This window comes from Poecilia reticulata, chromosome 18 (assembly GCF_904066995.2).
Source record: "Poecilia reticulata chromosome 18, P_reticulata-male-v2, whole genome shotgun sequence".
Classification (NCBI taxonomy): Eukaryota; Metazoa; Chordata; class Actinopteri; order Cyprinodontiformes; family Poeciliidae; genus Poecilia; species Poecilia reticulata.
In genome coordinates, this window is record NC_088847.1 from 10,304,650 (window position 1) to 10,323,147 (window position 18,498).

At 41.4% G+C, this 18,498-nt stretch overlaps 2 protein-coding genes across 4 annotated transcripts in view; both read right to left on the reverse strand.

Annotated features, from left to right (window-relative positions):
* actn3b (actinin alpha 3b) overlaps positions 1 to 3,191 on the reverse strand; it is a 31,535-nt gene extending 28,344 nt beyond the window's left edge. For both annotated transcript variants that reach the window (XM_008427906.3, XM_081599030.1), the window contains exon 1: positions 2,846 to 3,191. In XM_008427906.3, coding sequence (XP_008426128.1) covers positions 2,846 to 2,980 — 135 coding nt within the window. In that variant the 5' untranslated portion in view covers positions 2,981 to 3,191. The remainder of the gene's footprint in view (positions 1 to 2,845) is intronic.
* Positions 3,192 to 4,325: 1,134 nt separating this feature from the next.
* On the reverse strand, positions 4,326 to 17,464 carry rbm14b (RNA binding motif protein 14b). 2 transcript variants are annotated; one of them, XR_001777269.2, is made up of 5 exons: positions 17,328 to 17,464; positions 14,315 to 14,667; positions 12,476 to 13,517; positions 7,883 to 11,731; positions 4,326 to 7,464 (listed from the first exon to the last, which is right to left on the reverse strand). XR_001777269.2 is itself a non-coding variant. In XM_008427904.3 (4 exons), exons 2-4 carry the CDS (start codon positions 14,661 to 14,663, stop codon positions 11,431 to 11,433), a joined length of 1,692 nt encoding a protein of 563 aa, XP_008426126.1. In that variant the 5' UTR covers positions 14,664 to 14,667; positions 17,328 to 17,464; the 3' UTR covers positions 4,326 to 11,430. The 2 variants fall into 2 exon arrangements, 1 of the variants encoding a protein (XP_008426126.1); XM_008427904.3 differs by having other exon boundaries at positions 4,326 to 11,731.
* Between the last annotated feature and the right edge of the window lie 1,034 nt (positions 17,465 to 18,498).

Genomic DNA, 18,498 nt, shown 5'->3' on the forward strand with positions numbered 1-18,498 from the left:
TCTAATGTCTGGTATCGATTTCGACATCACTCTGTGTTGACAAACACTTTACTACCTCGTCAAATGCTGGTAGGCTTTTTTTTTTCCATTGAATTTAAAGGATAGAAGAGACAACAGGTGCTGGAAGGCTTTCCTTTCATATTCATTACACTGCAAAATGATGCACTTGCTATATTTACAGGCTGATATCAGCGCCTTAAGCTGGATTTTACATGCCGAGAAGTGCCGTGGAGTACCATGACTTGTTCGCCTGAGAGGTCACTAGGGGAACACCTAGAGCTCTGCTATTGAGATTTTACCAGGGAACATTCAAAGCCAATTGTAATACAACGACAGAGCTTATGACAGCATATTTTAATAACTGCAGCGTGCCAAAGTGTTCAACCATAATAGAAGGAAAAGTAAAAGTTGAAGGTAAGAAGGAGGAGGGGGTGGAGAGAGGGAAGTTGGAGCCAAGCAAGTTAAAAAAGTATTTTTAGGATGCTGTTTATTTGGAGGTCGGTGAAACCAACCCCAGGTCTTTATACCACCATCTGTTGAGGTCTCTCAGCCTGTCACTGTGCTCTGTAGGTGGGGGACGTTTTACATGGACCGAAAAGTTTTGTAGATTCGCTGCAGTCAAAGTCATTTTAAACTTGCCTGCTTGCTACTAAAATGCCTTTTAAAAATTCAAAGCCTTTCGTTTATGCCGGGAAAATTAGATGGTGGCACCAGCACAGCTTAACGGCAACACGCAGCTGTGTGGATGTGCCTTATGTTGAAATAGAAAAAGTCTGTCTTATCTCGTCTTTGAAATAAACAAAACAGCTGTTTCAAGGACAAAAAAAGAGTAATGAATAAAGTTTGAAATATTTAAACGGCAGCATATGTGCTTATAAGTGACAGGAGCTCTAAATTTTGTCACTTATAAATTTTGTATTTAATTTTGCAACTTTATGCAAACTTTTTCAACAATTAGCACTACAAAGTCAAGCAGTTTTGGACAATTTCAAAATTTGTAATCACGCAAATTTATAAGAGAATACGATAAGGGGAAAATTCATCCAAATTGTGTTAAGAGGTTTCAACTGTGTTTACTTACAGTTCCATTATAAAATGTATCCATTACATCTGCATAAATGTGCAGTGAAAAGATGGAAAGACGAGGCCTAAATTATCTCTTGGATATGCCAATTCATTCTAATTAGACTAGATATAAGTATATTTTTGAAATTTAGGTCCACAAAAACAGAAAAAAACATTCCTAACTAATCATTTAAACCTGAAAGTGAGTTACTCCATAATCCGTTCCATCTAAAAGAACTTTATTTATCCCAAAGGGAAATTAAATCCAACTGCTGCCAATGCAAGGAAATATACCAATTTGATACACGAACAGCCACTTTTAAAATTTGTCCATAATTTTAAAATGCTGGCTCATTCATTGAATTTTATATAAAACTCTTCTCTGTTTATGAGTATTCAATAACATATAGTGAATGGCAAAAGAGAAGTTGAAACACTAAAATCTGGCTTGGTTTCACAGCACCATTCTGACACCGTATACCTTAAAAATTATGACAAGTGTAATAAAAAAATCCTAAAACCTGTTTTTCATTATCCTCCATTTAATTAAATATCTTCTTTCCAAACTGAGCATGTCGACTAATTGTGCCGTAGCTGGACACCAGTTAGTTCAAACCTAATGTTGAAATTATATCACTTTGAACATAGCAGTTATAAATTTGATAATAATTTGATATTTGTCAGAATGTCCTGCACTGTTAATGAGATAAACCCTAATGGTATTTCCTGAGCCATGAGTAATGATTTACTGAAAAGCTATTTTCAGCTGGGACTCCAGGAAAATTGTTGGGTGGAACAAGAAAATGGTCCCTCCTACAAAAATCCCGCCATCAAACACGGTGACCAGGTAGCAAGTGGAAAACTCAACATCAAGCTAACAAACAAGAAATAGACATTAAATTAAAAATAACAACAAAAAAAACTGTTTAAAATACTTGGGAAAATATTTTACTAACTAAATAAAGCTGTATTTACTGGTTGTGCTTTCTTTCAGATTGTCAGAAGGAGCTTTTAGCTCATTAAACACACCTGTGAAGAGATGACGTAAGGCCTGTGAGTTGCCATGGTGATGGGTTATTAAGCGTCGGAGCTAGCTTCGTGTGGCTAACAATATCGAGGTAAAATTACGTTTTTTAATAAACCTTAGGGCATTGTATATTCCCTACATAGCTCATTTTAATTACTTTAATTCCAAATACACAAATATTGCAAATATTTCTACTTTTGGAGACCGTTTTATTTAATAGCAGCTAAAATATTAATTTGCTAACATTTGTTTTTCCTGTACAACATTAGTTAGCTTTTTTTGGTTTTGTTGTTGAACTGATTTGACACTTTGTCAAAAGTGTCACAGGTTAACGTGTAATTTTCCCGGTTGAGACTTAAATGTCTGCCAAAGAAAAAGAAAAAGAAAAAAAAAGGGGGAGGGTGGGTATTAAATTTAGACAGTCTGCAAGGCACTGTGGGGTAACTGAAAGACAACACTGAGAAAGTTCCGCAGCCTAAAATATCTGCCCAAACAGCTTCCAGCAGGACTGAAGCGCCAGGTGCGGGGACACCAAAGGCACAGCTGAGCCAATTATATTGGGCTGTTAAAAAGTTCATTATTATAACCAGTTTAGTGATTTTAAAGCAAGCGCCATTCAGAATGATAAAATACAGAGATGCCACTCAGTGATGCTTTTGTGAGCGTAAAACCCATGGGGCGAATCTGTGCACAATTACGCACGGCACCACAGGCTACAGTCCGGTGCTGCAGAGGCGGCACATCCAACCCTACCTTCCTCTGCTGCTTCTCCCAGGCAGGGTCCAGCAGCAGGTCCCTGTCCCAGTCCTCCTCCTGGGTCATATACGTAGATTCATGTTGGATCGTATAGGAGGTGTTATATGTCATTTGGGTTTCGACAGCTGTCATCGTTCCGCCTCTGTCAGGACTTCGTAAGTCCCCCTCAGCTTATAGTGACAAAAAAAATAAAATAAGATCAGCTCGAGAGACGACGAGGGGAGAGGCAGTTAGGGGCTGCGGAGACCAGACTCCTCTGGTGAGAGGTGGCTGTGCGAAGGTGGTGCCCACTAACAGAAGACCCTGCTGGCCGGTGCTCCTTTCCTGGTCAAAAGTAGCACACGTGACAGCACCCCAATAAGTATGGGTCCTTACAGCTTGGGTGTCAGGTTCTGAGCCTAAAAAGGCCTAAAAGGCGGAGTAAAACTTTGCAATTGGGGATAGCTGGTTTGTGAGTGGTCTGGCTTTCTGTCAATTACACCTCCTCTCAACACGGGGGGGCTTTATGGCCCGTGTAATGCACCTGTCGCTGTTAGTGATCCCCAATGGTAAACTCAGGCCTCTTTAGCGTCATACAACTTTTTAAAATGCAACATCACCAAAAAAAAAAACAAAAAAAGAATATCGAATTTTCTATGAAGACAAAAATTAAATACACTTATGAGCATGGACAGTTCGTTTTATGAAATATTAGCAAAGGTATTCGTACTTCATGAACTGTTTCTTGTGCTGCAACTACAGCTTCAAGTTTTTAGGTCATGCATAGCGTAATAAAAAAGACAGCATGATGCTGCCTCCACCCCGTTTCACCCTGGTGAGCGTCAGTTTTCCACCATGTTGTGTTTTGCTTGAAGTTCAAACAGTTCAGTTTTAGTCCAATGTAAAATATATACATTCCAAACTGAGCTTTAAAATCCACATCCACAGTTACCATAGCACTCATATCCAGCCTGCCAGTTTAAGTGACCAACCATGTTTGGAGTTGTGATGTACTTTTAATTTTCAGGATATTTAGCCCTTTGACGTAAATCTGAAATAATGTTTTGTAATCTATATGTACTCTCAACTTCTCCACGTCTTTGTCCCTTAACTATCTGTTGCTTTTATTGATCGTCATGTGTTGGCTTGTTCGCTAATGTTCTCAAACATCCGAGCCCTTCACAGCTGGACTCAAATGTATTCTCAGACTAGATTATAAAACTGAACTTTGTTTAGTAATTAGGTGGATTTGGTTGGACTTTTTTCTTCTTCTTGATAGAAAAAAAGGGTCATTTACACATTTTTCAACCCACTAAGAGTTTCTTCTGTTAAGAACAATGTGAAAATCATTTATTTTCATTCCACTTCACAACTATCTACTACTTTTTTAGTTCATCAGTTACATATTCCTCACAGCAGCTCTAAAATCAAATTCACACACTTTGTTTTTCAGCTACATCCTAATGTTGCGAGTTGGAATAACAGATCTGGACACTGATAAGAGGGGGAAAAAAAGTTTATTCGTAAATTGCATGCAAAAACAAAAAAAAAGACGACATTTTCAGAAATACATTTTAAAAGGCATATATATGAATACACAACCATACAATATAACTTGTATCTATATCAGGATTTGTCATTCACAGTAAACATGTTGATGCAAATTTCTGGTCTAACATTTGGGAATTGAAATCCCCTAACATTCGGTTTTGCGCTAACGCTAATTGCTTTGAAATGAGCATATCCACAATCCTACCCTCTTGAGACAGCAAATTACTAAGTCACCCTTTACGTCTTTGGAATCTAGAGTGATTTAGAAAGTAATTAATCAAACATCTGATGTAACTACAGTAAGCTTGGTCCATTAACCTACTTTAGGAAGCTCAGTGGTTACATTACTGCTCCTCTCGTGTGGCTGGGAACGGTTGAAACGAGTGATCTGACCGATGTAAACATGTTGAGTTTTCATCATAAAATAGCTTGTGTAAAACTTGCTAGACTTTTTAGTTATTTGCTTTTAATTGTTCATTAATCAACATAAAAAAATTTAAATAATACTTGCAGCTATAGTGTTTAAAACTGCACCACTTCCTGTCAAGTTCGCCCTTTCTGAATGAAGGGAAAAAAATGTCTGAGGTTTGTCCTTGCCGTTATGTACATCAGTCCTTTCCCATTCAAATTTGTGCTTAAAAAGTCACATCAATTTTTAAAAAAAAAGTTTTAATAGGAGACTGGGGTCTACGAAGGGACAAAAGTGCCATATTCAAATTAATTAGTTTTAAAAAAGTGTATAATAAAGTATTCGAATTGGAAATACTGGAATTAATACTGAAGTCTGCAGCACAACATGTACGCGGTTCGTCATTGGCCAGAGGGCGGGGCTAACACTTCTCTAGTTAAAGGTGATTGGTCTGAACAAGAGTCTCATTTGCAGATTAACCAATTAGAGTTCATGGTCCTAATAAGTGTATTTTAATGAAGGTTTGGAACTGTGAAAAACTATTAAATCTGTATGATTTTAACATATACCAACTTTAAATAGTAATCACTGAGTTTCACATTTAATATCTAAAAATAAATATTGAATATAAAAAGAGTAGTACAATAGTAAATATTTAAGTCATACATGGAACACATTATTTGCTTATTAAATGTATTTATTTAATAATATAACATTTACTAGATTATGACACTTTTGGCCCTTCATAGGACTGGCTTGAAAGAACAAAAAAAAAAAAAAACTTGTACCAGTTTGCACTTAGCTGAATTTCCCTCATACTATCCCCTGCAGGAAGACAGACATGACCTTCAGGATTCCACTCAAAACAACGAACCGACACGTGCGTAATATGCACATGCACTTTTCTTTAGCTAAAACAACAACAGACAAAGAGGTGGACGGGGGGATCTGGGTGTGGGAGTAGGCTGGCGGGGTCTGCAGTGAGCTTTGGCGGGCGATGCAGTGCAACTGATTTACAAGCAGGGTTTTCTTTTTTCTTTTCTTTTGTAGAGATGCAGAACTGCATTTACCCAAGCATGATTGAAGGCCCAGACTTACAAGCGCCAGAAGAAGCCTTTAGTGGGGAGCTGGGAGAGTGAAGAAGGAGGTATGGAGGCGCTAGCGGGGAGAGAGGAGCTTGGGACGGAGGCCCTACTCTGGTTTAGGTTTATTATAATAAAACTGGCCTGTGTACAAGAGCTGCGTACGAAAATAGATTTTTAACCCTTTTATTGTTCCATACCTTCAAAACTAAACCAAGAACTCACCCCATAAAATTTTCAAATATTTTGTGCTTTCTTGCTTGTTAGGCATAAAGAGAGCATCACTCCCATCCAGAAACTCTTATGGGAAATGCGAGACAAGTTAACTGAAAACCTGGTCCAGAGATTGAACTCCCTAAAAGTAAGTAAGTACACATACAAGCTACTAAGATGACGTGTGACAGAAAAGTCCTATAGGAACCCTGAGATTGAGGAGAATCTACAGGTCAGTCTGGCCTGTTGGCCTTTCCTATAGGATCTTTCTGATTGACAACTGTCAATCTTCTGTTTCAAGTTGCTTTACATTACACGTTGCCTTCACATCCCCTGCCAGAGCCATGTTATGGACAACCAACATTCAACAGTTGCAGCAAAGCAATTCCTTGAGCTCTCAAGTCTCTCTGTGTCACAGGACAAAGTCCAAAGGAGGGCCGCCACAAATACATAGTCCTTTTCGGCACGCCAGGGCGTCTATGGTAACAAAGGTGGATGGTGGGGAGGGAGGTGTTTTGGGTCAGGTGGGTGGTTCTGGGAAGTTGAGTCCAAGCCAGAGCGATGGAACCCAGATCCAAGGTGGCGGCGGTGCCGGCGGGTAAAAAAACAAAAAGCGCTGTGTGCGTGGACGGCGGAGAGGTGAGGAGATGCGCAAAGAGGGAGAGCAGGGCGGGGGTGAAGGAGGGAGAGGGGGAGGAGGAGGAGGAAGGAAGGAAGAGTGAGGAGGGTTGAGGGCGGCGAATACGGCGGTGGACAGGAGTTGATTAGCTGGCAAGGGGAAGGGTTTGGGGTGTGTCCACTTACGCCAAGCCTCATTGACCAATGAAATGGCGCCCAAAAAGTATCCCGTTTTTTTGTGTGTTTTTTTTTAGCACCCACACTCACACTCAAACGCACCCTGACACATCGCACGTATTGTTCACCAGCTCACACAACAACTGAACAAAGGGCACCTCAATATGCTGATGCAGGACAGGATCAGTCCTAAGAAGGGGTCTTAACCCTGCCCCACCCCAGCCGGCCCATCACTCCCAGTGAGAAGACCCAGGCTACAGGTACAAACACTGCCGATGCAGTAGAAGAGAGATTACGGACTCAGGGAGGGGGGAGGAGAGAAAGGAGGTGGTAATGGCGGAGGGAAGGAAGAGGGGTAGGAGTGTTGTATCAAGCCAAAGTCAAAGGAAAGTGAGGAAGGGGATGGGGCAATTAGGGAGAAGAGATGTCAGTGCTGTCATGATTTCTTTCTTTTGCATTTAGTCGATTTACCTTGGTGGTGAAGAGAAAGAGAGACAACAAGTTTCCACTGCGGTGGCGTCGCGCTAAAAGTCGTCCCCACGGCTCACGCGAGGCAGCACACAGGGTGTTCCAGGTAGCATGGTGACCTAATTCAGTTGAGATAGTTAGTTCAGAGCTGGACTGTCGAGGTGGGCTGTTTTTTTGTTTGCTTTTTTTTTATCTCTTGCGGCACAGTTACAGATTATCACACATGCAGGTCTGAGAGCATAGTGAACACAGAGACACACGGAAAAGGGAGAATTTGGTGCAGCAAGGAGAGAGACCAGACTTGGACCAGACCAGACGCACACCCATCAAACCCCAAGAAAGGGACTGCTCCACAGATCAAAATGCACCCAGGCCATTCTATCTGTGAGCCTCTCCCCAGCCCTCGCAGCAGCTTCACTGTGTACAATGCAATCTTACACATGGAAATCAATTTTAGGCACCGCTCTTAGCACTCTAAATTTGGGATATTCTCGTTTGAGAGGCTGGAGAGAGGAAGGAGCTCCTACCCGGACTTACCCTGACCAAAGTGAGCAAAGCTGGGCCAGCATCTACACCTGCCTCCCCCTGGATCCCCAGTCAAATGGGTCTGGTGGTCATTTTTACACAAGAGAGACAGATAACGGAGAGGAACATAAACAGGAAGAAGGCGAAATGTCCAAACCCTTTGCTTTCTCTCACCACAGTAGTCAGCCAAACATTCTTTATTATCAGTATAAGGTTTAAAGTATACATTTTCTCAATAAAAGGCATGCTGATTTTTTTTCACTGTTCTATATGAAAAAAAGGCTAAATTAAAAATACTTTTCTAAAAAATACATGGCAAACAAAACATTTTGAAAACCACATAATTCTACAAAGGATGCAACCGGTATGTGTTTTTATATACGACACGGAAAGATTACACTCTGAGATGCAAAAGTCACTTATAACCACTAAAAACCACAGAAGGAGTGGGGAAGCGGGAAACAATGAGGCAGTCAGGTGATTTCAGAAGGTCTTTTCTGTTTGTGCATTGGTCTGCTGTCAAATACTAGCTGCAACACAAATGACTGATTGTAAATGGATGGAAGTCGCCACTCTGGACTTTGGCATCATTGTGAAACGCATCAAGAAATCCAATTCCAGATTTAGAAAAAAAATAAAAATAAAAAAAAATAAAAAAATCAATATCCAAAAAATTCATAAACCCTCTCTACAGTGCCTTGCAAACATACTGCATACCACTAAACGTTTTCACATTTTGTCACTTTCAACCACTAACTTCAGTATAATTTATTGGGGTTTTCTGTGATAGATCAGCGCAACGTAGAACATAATTTGTGAAGTGGAAGGGTAGGATTTGTGTAAAAATAAAAATGTGAACATTTATAATCAACTAAAGGTGTCCCGCTAAAGATTTATTTATTTTTTTTGCTTCCAACACGATACCAATATTGCAGCTTTGAGTATTGGCTGATAAGCATACTGGCACGATATGATATCAGCACGAATCAAACATACGTTAGTGTGGAATGTTAGAAAAGGTTTGATCGAGTGATATTACTCAGAGAACAATAGTCAGTAACAAATGGTATGAGAACAACTGACCTATTTATTATCAACCAAAGGGGTTTGGGTGAAGGATTTTGGAAGACCAATATCAATATGGGATCAGGACACCCCTATATTCAACCACATTCACTTTCATAACTCTTCATAAAATCCAGCGCAGAAGTCTGGTAATGAGTAAACTGTTTGATTTAATCCCAGCGTAGATACAGCTTCTCTGAATATAACACGACTGCAAAACCTGCCTACCCAAACTGCCAGACAAGGAGAGCACCGATCAGCAAGCAGCCAAGAGGCTCATTGGTTATCGCAGAGGAGCTGCAGAGAGCCACAGTTCAGGTGGGAAAAATCTGTCGATAAAACAACTATTAGACAAGTCTGTTCTTTAGGGAAGAAGGTCAAAAAGAAATCCATAATGTGTCCAGTTTGCAGTTTGTAAGAAGCCATGCAAGGAACACAGCAAACACGAGGAGGAAGGTGCTCTGTTCATACCAGACCAAAATGTCCGATTTTGGCCTTCATACAAAATGCTGCACATGGGGAAAAATACTAAATGAAGGTACATCACCCTGCACACACCATTCTTACAGTGTAACATGGTGGTGTCAGCATCATGCTGTGGCCATGCTTTTCTCCAGTCAAGACAGGGAAGCTGATTAGAGTTGACAGAAGGATGAATGGAGCTAAATACAGGGCAATCCTAGAATACTAGATCAAAGCATATTAATGTCTTACACTGACCCGACCAACATTTAACTGAGCATCTGTGGCTAAAAATTTGAAAGCAATGAAGTCTCTTCATTCTACTTCACAATTATGTGCTGAAATGCATCAGCTCATTTTCAGTTAATACATCAACACTCATGGTTGTAAAGTGACAACATTTCAGGAGGTAGAAATGCTTCTTTTTGCAAGGAACTGCAGATGACTTGACAAGTAAAAACATACTCAAATATGCTTTTTGGAATCAGAATCTAAAGCAGATCTGGCGTTTGATGGAGAAATGGCGGATATTTTGGGGCTACTGGAAGACACTGCCCCATCTCTCACTTCGTTGGTGCTATCACTGCTGTTTCTGCTTAAAACCAAAGGCTTATATAATGAACCTCTGAGGCTCACTTTGTTTTAAAAAAAAATGTTTGCAATAAACAGACCCATTAGGAGGTGTGGAAGCTTTACCACTTGTAGCCCTCTGGATTCTGAGCTTTGAGGCTCATGTTGCTTCAGTTGAAATGATTTTGGAAAAAAAGCACTTAAAATTGGAGATCTCTCCACTTAATGCACTTCACTAAAGGTTTTGAGGCACATGACTGACCTTGTCACATATAATGGTTTCTAAAAGGATGCAATCCAAATATCTTCTGTAAACTTGTTCAGTAGTTACGCATTGTTTTTCCCGTTGAAAACTCATCACATCCCATAGGTTGACTTATGTCACATGTAAACTATAATGTTGGAAATAAACTATTTACACTTTTTTCTGTGTTTTAAAAGGCCTCTGAACATAAAAGAGGACCAAATACAATACATAAAAAAAAGAAAAGAAAACAAAAAAAAACGAAATCCAGCTACCCAGACTTTGAACTGCTGCAGCTTTACATGGAGCTGCAATAGCTGATGGGGTGAAATGTGTGGAGACGTACAGAACAAAATACAATCTACAATGAAATTTACAATAAGAGGTAGGCAGCTGTAGTTAGGAAGAGGAAAAGGTGAAGCAGTGTCTTTCAGTGTCGTAGTTTAAAGGTGAGGATGAGATTCAGAGGAGGGGGCGAGGATAGATACGAATAAACATTACAGTACGTCTATGTGTGCTTTACGTTTATTGTTTGTTTTTTTTTCTCTGCAAAGCGCAGTCTTAGCTGCTGCTGCGTTTGTGCGCTGCAAAAATCAAGAGCCCGCACGTCTCACGCAACCACACGTACAACATCCACATCGCATCCAGGACAAACAATCTCCCCAAAATACTTTAACCTTGGTTCTGTTGGACACAGTACAATGCAGCTGGTACACGAGTGTGCATTTCATCTAAGAACATTACAAATTGATACTCATCAACATAAGGCAAAAAAGGTTTCAAATTAGCTGCCCTACCTGATCATCTAGGCCTAAGTAGAATGGCTGATGTAAATTACTGGAGATTTGGCCCTAGAAAATCATAACTGGGTTGCAGAAATAAAGGCAAAAGAAACGACTGACTCAGTCAGTCTAATACTGGCACAAGTGTGAGACTGGCACGATAAGTTAAAACAGAAAAGCACACAGAATGCCCATAAAAATAGATGAAGGCCTGTCTTCAAAGCTGCACTGTGGTCATGCAAACTGGACCAAGGTTAGCCGGTCAGCCCCGTCGTAAAGCAAGTTATTAAGCCCAACAGCCCTCAGTTTTAAATCCCCCAGCCACACACACACTCGCATACATACAGAGGTGGTCAAGTTTTGAGTGGAAAAAGTATGTAGGGGTGAGGGATCAGGGCAGAGAGGGAGAGGGGGCGGGGGCAGACAGTTGAGTGCAACTATCGGAAGGGGGGCTCAGGCGTGTGAAGGGAGAGTTCGGGGCGGTGGAGGATGGCCTCCTTGCGCGTAGGCGGCGGCAACGGCGGCTCATACACCCTGGGCGCAGCCATGGCAGCTGCCACTGCGGCAGCAGCGGGGACCACTGGCCTGAGGGCTTCCAGCGTAGCGACTGGCTGAGCAGACATCGCGGGGACTCCCGTGACTCCTGGCATGCCAGCAATGGCTGCCACTGTGTTCGATGGGTAGGCATACTGGAACTGAGGGTACTGCTGCAACTGCTGGTAGTACTCGGCGTAGTACCTAGCCCAAAAAAAGGGTGAAAATCAAGAGGCATAGGTTGCATTAAGGAGAAGAGGACACAGGTAGCAGAGCAGACACAGACGGCTGAGGTCAAAGGCCCTGACATACTTCATCCGAAGTGCCGAAATCGGCTGTCATTAACGTCGACGCGCGACACAAATCGCGTCGTTTGTTCGCAAAGACACATTCGCCTGCCGAACCCGACAACAGGCCTGGGTCGAACTATTTTGACAGAGCTCTGTGCAAAGTGTTGTAAGGTAAGGTAAGGTAAGATAATTTTATTTACATAGCACATTTTCAGCAACAAGGCAATTCATAGTGCTTTACATGAGTTAGAGGAAATACAAACAAAATAACAAAAGAAAAGCAAGAGAATAAAAGTATAAAAAGTTTACAAAAAAAGACTTGTGTGATTGGCCAGAAGTTTGTTGCCATGTTTTATGCGGAAATTCGCTCAGACATTGGTACGATTCTTCACTAAGTAACTACTAAACTGGAAAACGGTTAATAACTCCTATGAGGAAATTATACTGTAGTTGTTCAAGGAGGAGGCTGTCTGGAGAAAAGTGTGGCACTAGCTCCGTAGGAGTGAGACACTGAAGCGTGCGGGGTCTGCCCCCAGGTGGTCGGTGCCGTTGTTTGAAAGGTGTGTGCGAATACGAAGGCGCTGCAACCACGTGACTGTCGACTGTTCGGCTTCGGATGAAGTATGCAGTCCTTTAATCATCAACAGTCATGTCCCACCTGGCCATCGACTCTTCCGGTGCCTCTACCGCCTCTTCTGCTGCACGACCAGCTGGCGTCGGTAGCAAGGGTCTGCGTGGCTTGGCCCGCTGGTATATGAATGGCTTCATCACCGGGTCTGGCAGAAGCGGTGCCGACCTGCGTAAAGGACTACGGTCTCTCTCTCCTGACTTGGCCACAGCGGCTGCCACAGCAGCTGTCTGGTGATCAGCCACAACCTGCTGGCCTTGGGCAAAGTAGTGAGCCTGCCTGGCAGCCTCAAACAGGGCTGAGGCTGGATCTGCTGCTCCCATGGCGCTGATGTGAGCGTAGGCTGGGGTGGCAGCACCATAAATCGCAGGAGCTACAGAATAAGCAGGGTTCACTGTAGCTGCTGCTGCTGGCATCTCTATTCCAGGAGCAGCTGCCAGGTACACAGGGTGGTTGGCTACAGTCGGGGTGTAAACTGGAGTTGTGTAAGCGGCAGCTGCCGCTGCGGCGGCAGCAGCAGCAGCTGGAGATGCAGCCACCTGGCCATAGATATTGGGCGTCACTGAGCTGTACACCTGTGTGGTGCCTGATGTAAGAGTTGCCTGGCTCGCCACGGTCCCATAGAGCTGGTTGGCCACATTAGCACCATACACCTGGCTGGCAAGGGCGCCGTAGACAGCCGGATTCACCGGGTTTCCATCAGTACGTGTACCAGTGGTGATTCCCGTGAGAGCTGCATACGTGGGGTCAAAGGTGGATGTGTTGTAGACTGAATTGTGCACGCTCTGTTGAACTTGCAGAGGCAGGCCGGCGGCTGCGGCGGCAGCAGCGGCCAGGACTGCAGCCTGGCTCTGGTACTGCTCTAAAGACGGTTTGCCCACCGGACATTCTCCAGCATAATGGCCCTGCTTCCCGCAGTTAACACATGGGATTTTCCCCGTGGGTGTCTGCTTGCTGGGTTGGACCTTGGATAGCTCTACAGACAGCGGCCGGCCCTTAAACGAAGTACCGTGCAATGCCTCGATGGCCTGAAGAGCGTCTTCCTTGTTTTCCATGTGAACGAAGGCATAGCCTGCGGAAAACAATCATCGTTAGGCACAGCAAAGGTGTTTGGGTTTATACTGCAATGGAAAAGGAATATAGATATTGTTTAAAAGATTAATACTTAAGACTTGTTCTCTTCTCCTAAATACTTTTATCTCTTGTCACATCTAAAAGGCCAAGTTCATTCTGACTGGTCAAATAATATAATACCAAGTCCAATTATATGTTAATGCTAAACTACCAAGGCTTTAAAGAAAGTACTGCCTTGGGGATTTGAAGATTGAACAAATACGGTATCCTACCATAAAACGGTACAGACAGACTTCTCTAGTCACCAAGATAAAGTTTATCTTCTTATTACATCAAACGACCATATACTGAGAATCAACTAGAGCATTCCCTTCCAAGGCCGTCAAGGTGTTTTAATGCTATATTTGCTTTAAAATGACATGTTAGAAGCTCCAGGTTGCGGCACTATGACAATAACCTCAACAAACTCTCTACAGCATGGTGGCCATCTCCAGTCTTCAAGAGACGGCCCTGCTCTAGACTCTAGTTCTACAGAAACGAGAGATGTACCGCTTACAGAAATCATAGGCAACCTGCAACTTATTACTTCCTATACCATGAAATGGACATTAACTCTTTGGAAGGGAGACCCAAACTTTCAAATTTATAAAATAATGTTCTGACACATGAGGGGAAAAGAAGAAATAAACTTCCAAAGGAGTCTTTTTAAACAAACCAAAATATTATTAACCAAACATGGTACATCTACAAATTGATGGAAGAAAAATCACAACATCTACAGGGTATTTTGCTCACCTTTGACTTTGTCACACTCAAGGACTTTCCCGAATGTCTGGAACAGCTGCTTAAGGTCTTCAGTGGTACACATCCCACTCAGATTACCCACAAACACCTTTGTGGAGTGCAACGGCCTCCCCCTTGACTCCTCCACCACCAGATTTCGTCCTCGAAACTCTCTCCCATTGAGCTCCCGAATGGCTCGATCGGCCGCCCCCTCGCCCTGCAGGTGTACAAAGGCGAACTGTCGCAGCACGCTGCAGCTGACGACCTGGCCGTACGGTTCAAATATGGCTGACAGCTCTTCCTGGGTGGTGTCCAGAGCCAGGTTTCCCACGAAAAGCTTCACTGTGTGGCTCTTGTCCATAGCGCTGGAGAGAAATGGAGGGATGATGTTACTGATGTTAGAAATAAAACGACTAGAATAAATTGCACAGTAACAGCTACGTCCTACAGATGCAAGTCCTACATTTTCTGCTGCTTTAGCACTTCTACACATGCACTGTGATTTTTAGGAAAGCGTTTCAAAGTTAAGTTTCATAAAATCTCAGTTTTGGGTGTATTCAAGTGGACTAACAGTCTGGACATTAGAAAACAATGTTGAAGAGTCTCATTTCCCACGCGGACACTATTGTTTTTAATGTGGGTGTTGGTCTGTTTGCTTCGTCAACATTTTGTACGTTGGTTTTGGTACACATATTGTACAAATGGTGTGTGATTTTCTACAGTCTGCTATATGAAAATGAGACAGGTGTCTCCAATAATAATACTGTTTTTATCAGAGTTTATATTTTGTTGTTATTCAGACTGTTCCAAAAGGGGATCAAAGCCATGATCAACTGAAGTCTGTGTAATATAAAATATATTTTAAAAATCTACAACAAAAAAGAAATTATATAAGTTTTGAGCAGTTTATCATATTTTCCTCAATTATTCTGAATAAAAGACCTGAACAGGTAAATAAACTGATCGCATGGTTTAAGTAAAAGGGAATGAACTGGTTAGCTAACAAGGTACAAAATGACAGGAGTTGACGACCAAAACATGGTTTCCCCGTTTCCCTTTGCTTCTACTCCTTTTCCATTAAACCAAAAATTTAAAAGGTAAAGAAATTGATAACAAATTTAAGGATATACGACATCACAGAAAACATTTTTGGAATCATCAGATACTTAGTCTGCTGGTAAACGCACTTCAATGAGTGTCCTCACCACAAATGATAGCGTCCAAGATACTAAAGGTCACAGATTGTTGGAAGAAACACTATCCTAATCCAATGTCCTAATATTGCACAGCTCTATTCTTAGTAGTTATTTTCTAAAGTAAAAGGTAAAGCTGCTCTGTTTGTGAATAACAGCTGAGCTTAACATACACAGCAGTACAAGAACATGACTAATTGTTTTGTTCGATTGCAATTCAATTCAGAAGAGATTGTAGATCTGGCCCAAAAGTGGCCCAGGTCTACAAGCTAAGATCTCAGCCAATTAAGGTCACATTTAGATCATTTTAAAACGTATTTTAATATTATTTAGTTCAGCCATCAACAATCAGACGAAGCCATGTTGCCGTTTGGGAAAATTATTACTCACTCCAGATATCAATGTCTTTTTTTTAACCTCTTTTTTTTTTTTTCCAAATACACGTAAAAATATTCAAAGTGGAGTACCTGCACCCCAAGTCTCACTAGGAGTGCTGCACTGTATTAAACTAAACTGAGAGACTGACTAACACTCTTAAATGAACATCTTTGATGATTCAATCAGATTAACTTAAATGTTTAGTATAAATCTGAAAAATTAACATATGGTGTCTCCCTTTTAGCAACGAATGATAAAACCAAATGGACGCAAGATTAATATTCAAATTTACAAAATAAAAATAGAACCACAAAGACCATATACATACCTTTGAAAGTCCCACAGATACGGAGTCAAATTAGATACAACAAAGCTGGGGAGATTTTCTTTTTGTTTTAAAAAGAGATCTGATTTGAAAGATTTAATATAAGCTGGTCTCTTTATTTAAAAGCAGACTGATCACCCCCACAGCTATGAGTCACACTCATCCACTGAAGACAGACAGGCAAACAGAGCGGCTGGAGTTCAGGAAGGCCAGTGTTTATCAAGTCTGCCTGGATTCACAGTAATAACCACTTTTATGCCACCAAATTGTGATTATGCTTCAAGTGTCGTCTTTAATGTACAAAACCCCAATTTATACCAAAACAGATGGCTAAACAGGCCCATTTTCTTCTCTTCACTCCAAACAACCTTTTATGGTTGGCTGTAAATCAAAGGGCAAAGCAGAACATGAAACCAGAGGGGGACATTTCTATGTTCTGGTTTCGCCTTTAGTAAGTTACTACTTGACGAAGAAATACACGTCTTCCTCCAAACGAAAGCGCATTTTCCCTCCGTGTGCGGACTGCATGAGTCAGGCAGAATGGCTGCTGCATTAACACTGGCTTCATTGTGGAATAACTGAGCGAACCTGGTTCCTGATGACGCAGCACGACGCTGAGTAAACATATTTTCACTGCTGCCGTCATTATTCGGCGCAACAACAACAAAAAAAGGACTTGAAAAAGACGCATGTTGAGTTTGTTAGCTGGCTCAAACGCCTCGTTGTCGAGGTTTCCTTGTGAATGGAGAGCAGCAGGGATGCTGGTGGGTTTGTCTAAAGCTAAACAGGCGTTAAAAAGGTCAACGCAAACAACGCGATCCCGTACATTTAGCCCACCTCACATAACAACGAAAGCTGAATAAACGCCTAATATTTGCTAGGGCCTTTCTAAAATATATCAACGTAGTCTAGAACAATCGCATTTTTCCGCACAGGAGCGCGTGCATTGCAGCACGAGAGAGCTTCCTGAGCGACAACACGGCCAGTAAAAGTCTGTTCCCAAACCGGCTTTTCCGATTAAAACACGAATTCTTTGACACTATTTAGATTTGATTACCGCCCGTGGGGGTTTGTGTGGGGATAATACAACAGAAAAATGCTATTAAAACTGAAGGAACTACCATCTTACCTTAGCGGTGCTGTGTTTCAAAATGGTAGCGTCTGCTTCCGTTTGAACGTCGGGCATACTGCTGGAGAAGCTGCAGAGGGGGGAGGGCTGCTGCACCCGGAGGATGCTGAATCCTCATGAAATAACCCAAGAACACACACACAGAGCTCCTGGAAGCATGCTTAGTTAATTACTGCTACCGCAGTGGAAAAGGATGGCTCACAGCCACCGTGCTGGGCTCAAAGGAGAGCAACAAGTGCGAGAAGACTGATGGAAATGAGCAAAAAATTGACTTTTGATCATGTGTAAAAGGGTCTTCTTTTTTCACAATGTAGTTCATAAAAAGTTTACAAATTAAATCAAACTTTGTCATTAAAAACACACGTCGTTTTTTAAGGAAGTAAAATTATACAGTAGCCAGTGATATACCAACACAAAGTAATGCAATGTGAAGTTGTTTGAAGCAGCATTCAGCTTCTATGCACCACAAATCTGGAACTTCCAGAAAACTGCAAAACAGCTGAAACACTGAGCTCCTTTAAATCTATCTAGAGTCAAACACTGCCTATTTAGTTGCTTTTGAACCATAATAAATGACTTTCATGATGGCATTTGTCAAACTGTAACCTTTGTTAATGCTTTCTCAACTGTTGACTGTTTTATTACGTTATTTTTCTTATGATATAAAAGCATTTTCAACTGTCTTGTTGCTGAAATGTGCTATACAAATGAACTTTACTGATTTGTATTTCATTTTCTGATATATTCAGTGGAACCAATAGGATCCACAAGTCACCTAATGAGTAGCGATTCACTGACATGAAAATTTGGGGCGATTTTAATATCAGATACTGCTGTTATTTACCAAAAAGTAAATAAAGTGTTTTGTATTAAAATATACTTCACAAGTTAATTTTTTTTATTTGTACAATGTCTTGAAAACGTATTATTTTCCTTCCAATCCACAAAAGTAGTTTGTAAACATGGAAAAAGGATATGAATACTTTTTGGCTGGCACTGTAGCTCAGAAACAAATGGAGGGGAAAGAAAGAAAAGAGAGCAATTTAACATTTTGGAGGGCATTCAATAAGCCCATTCAGGCATCAGCAGAACAAGACAAATGCTCAATTTGTTAAAAAAAAAAAAAAAAAAAAAAAAATCAATGTCAAATTTGCTACACAGCCAACACATC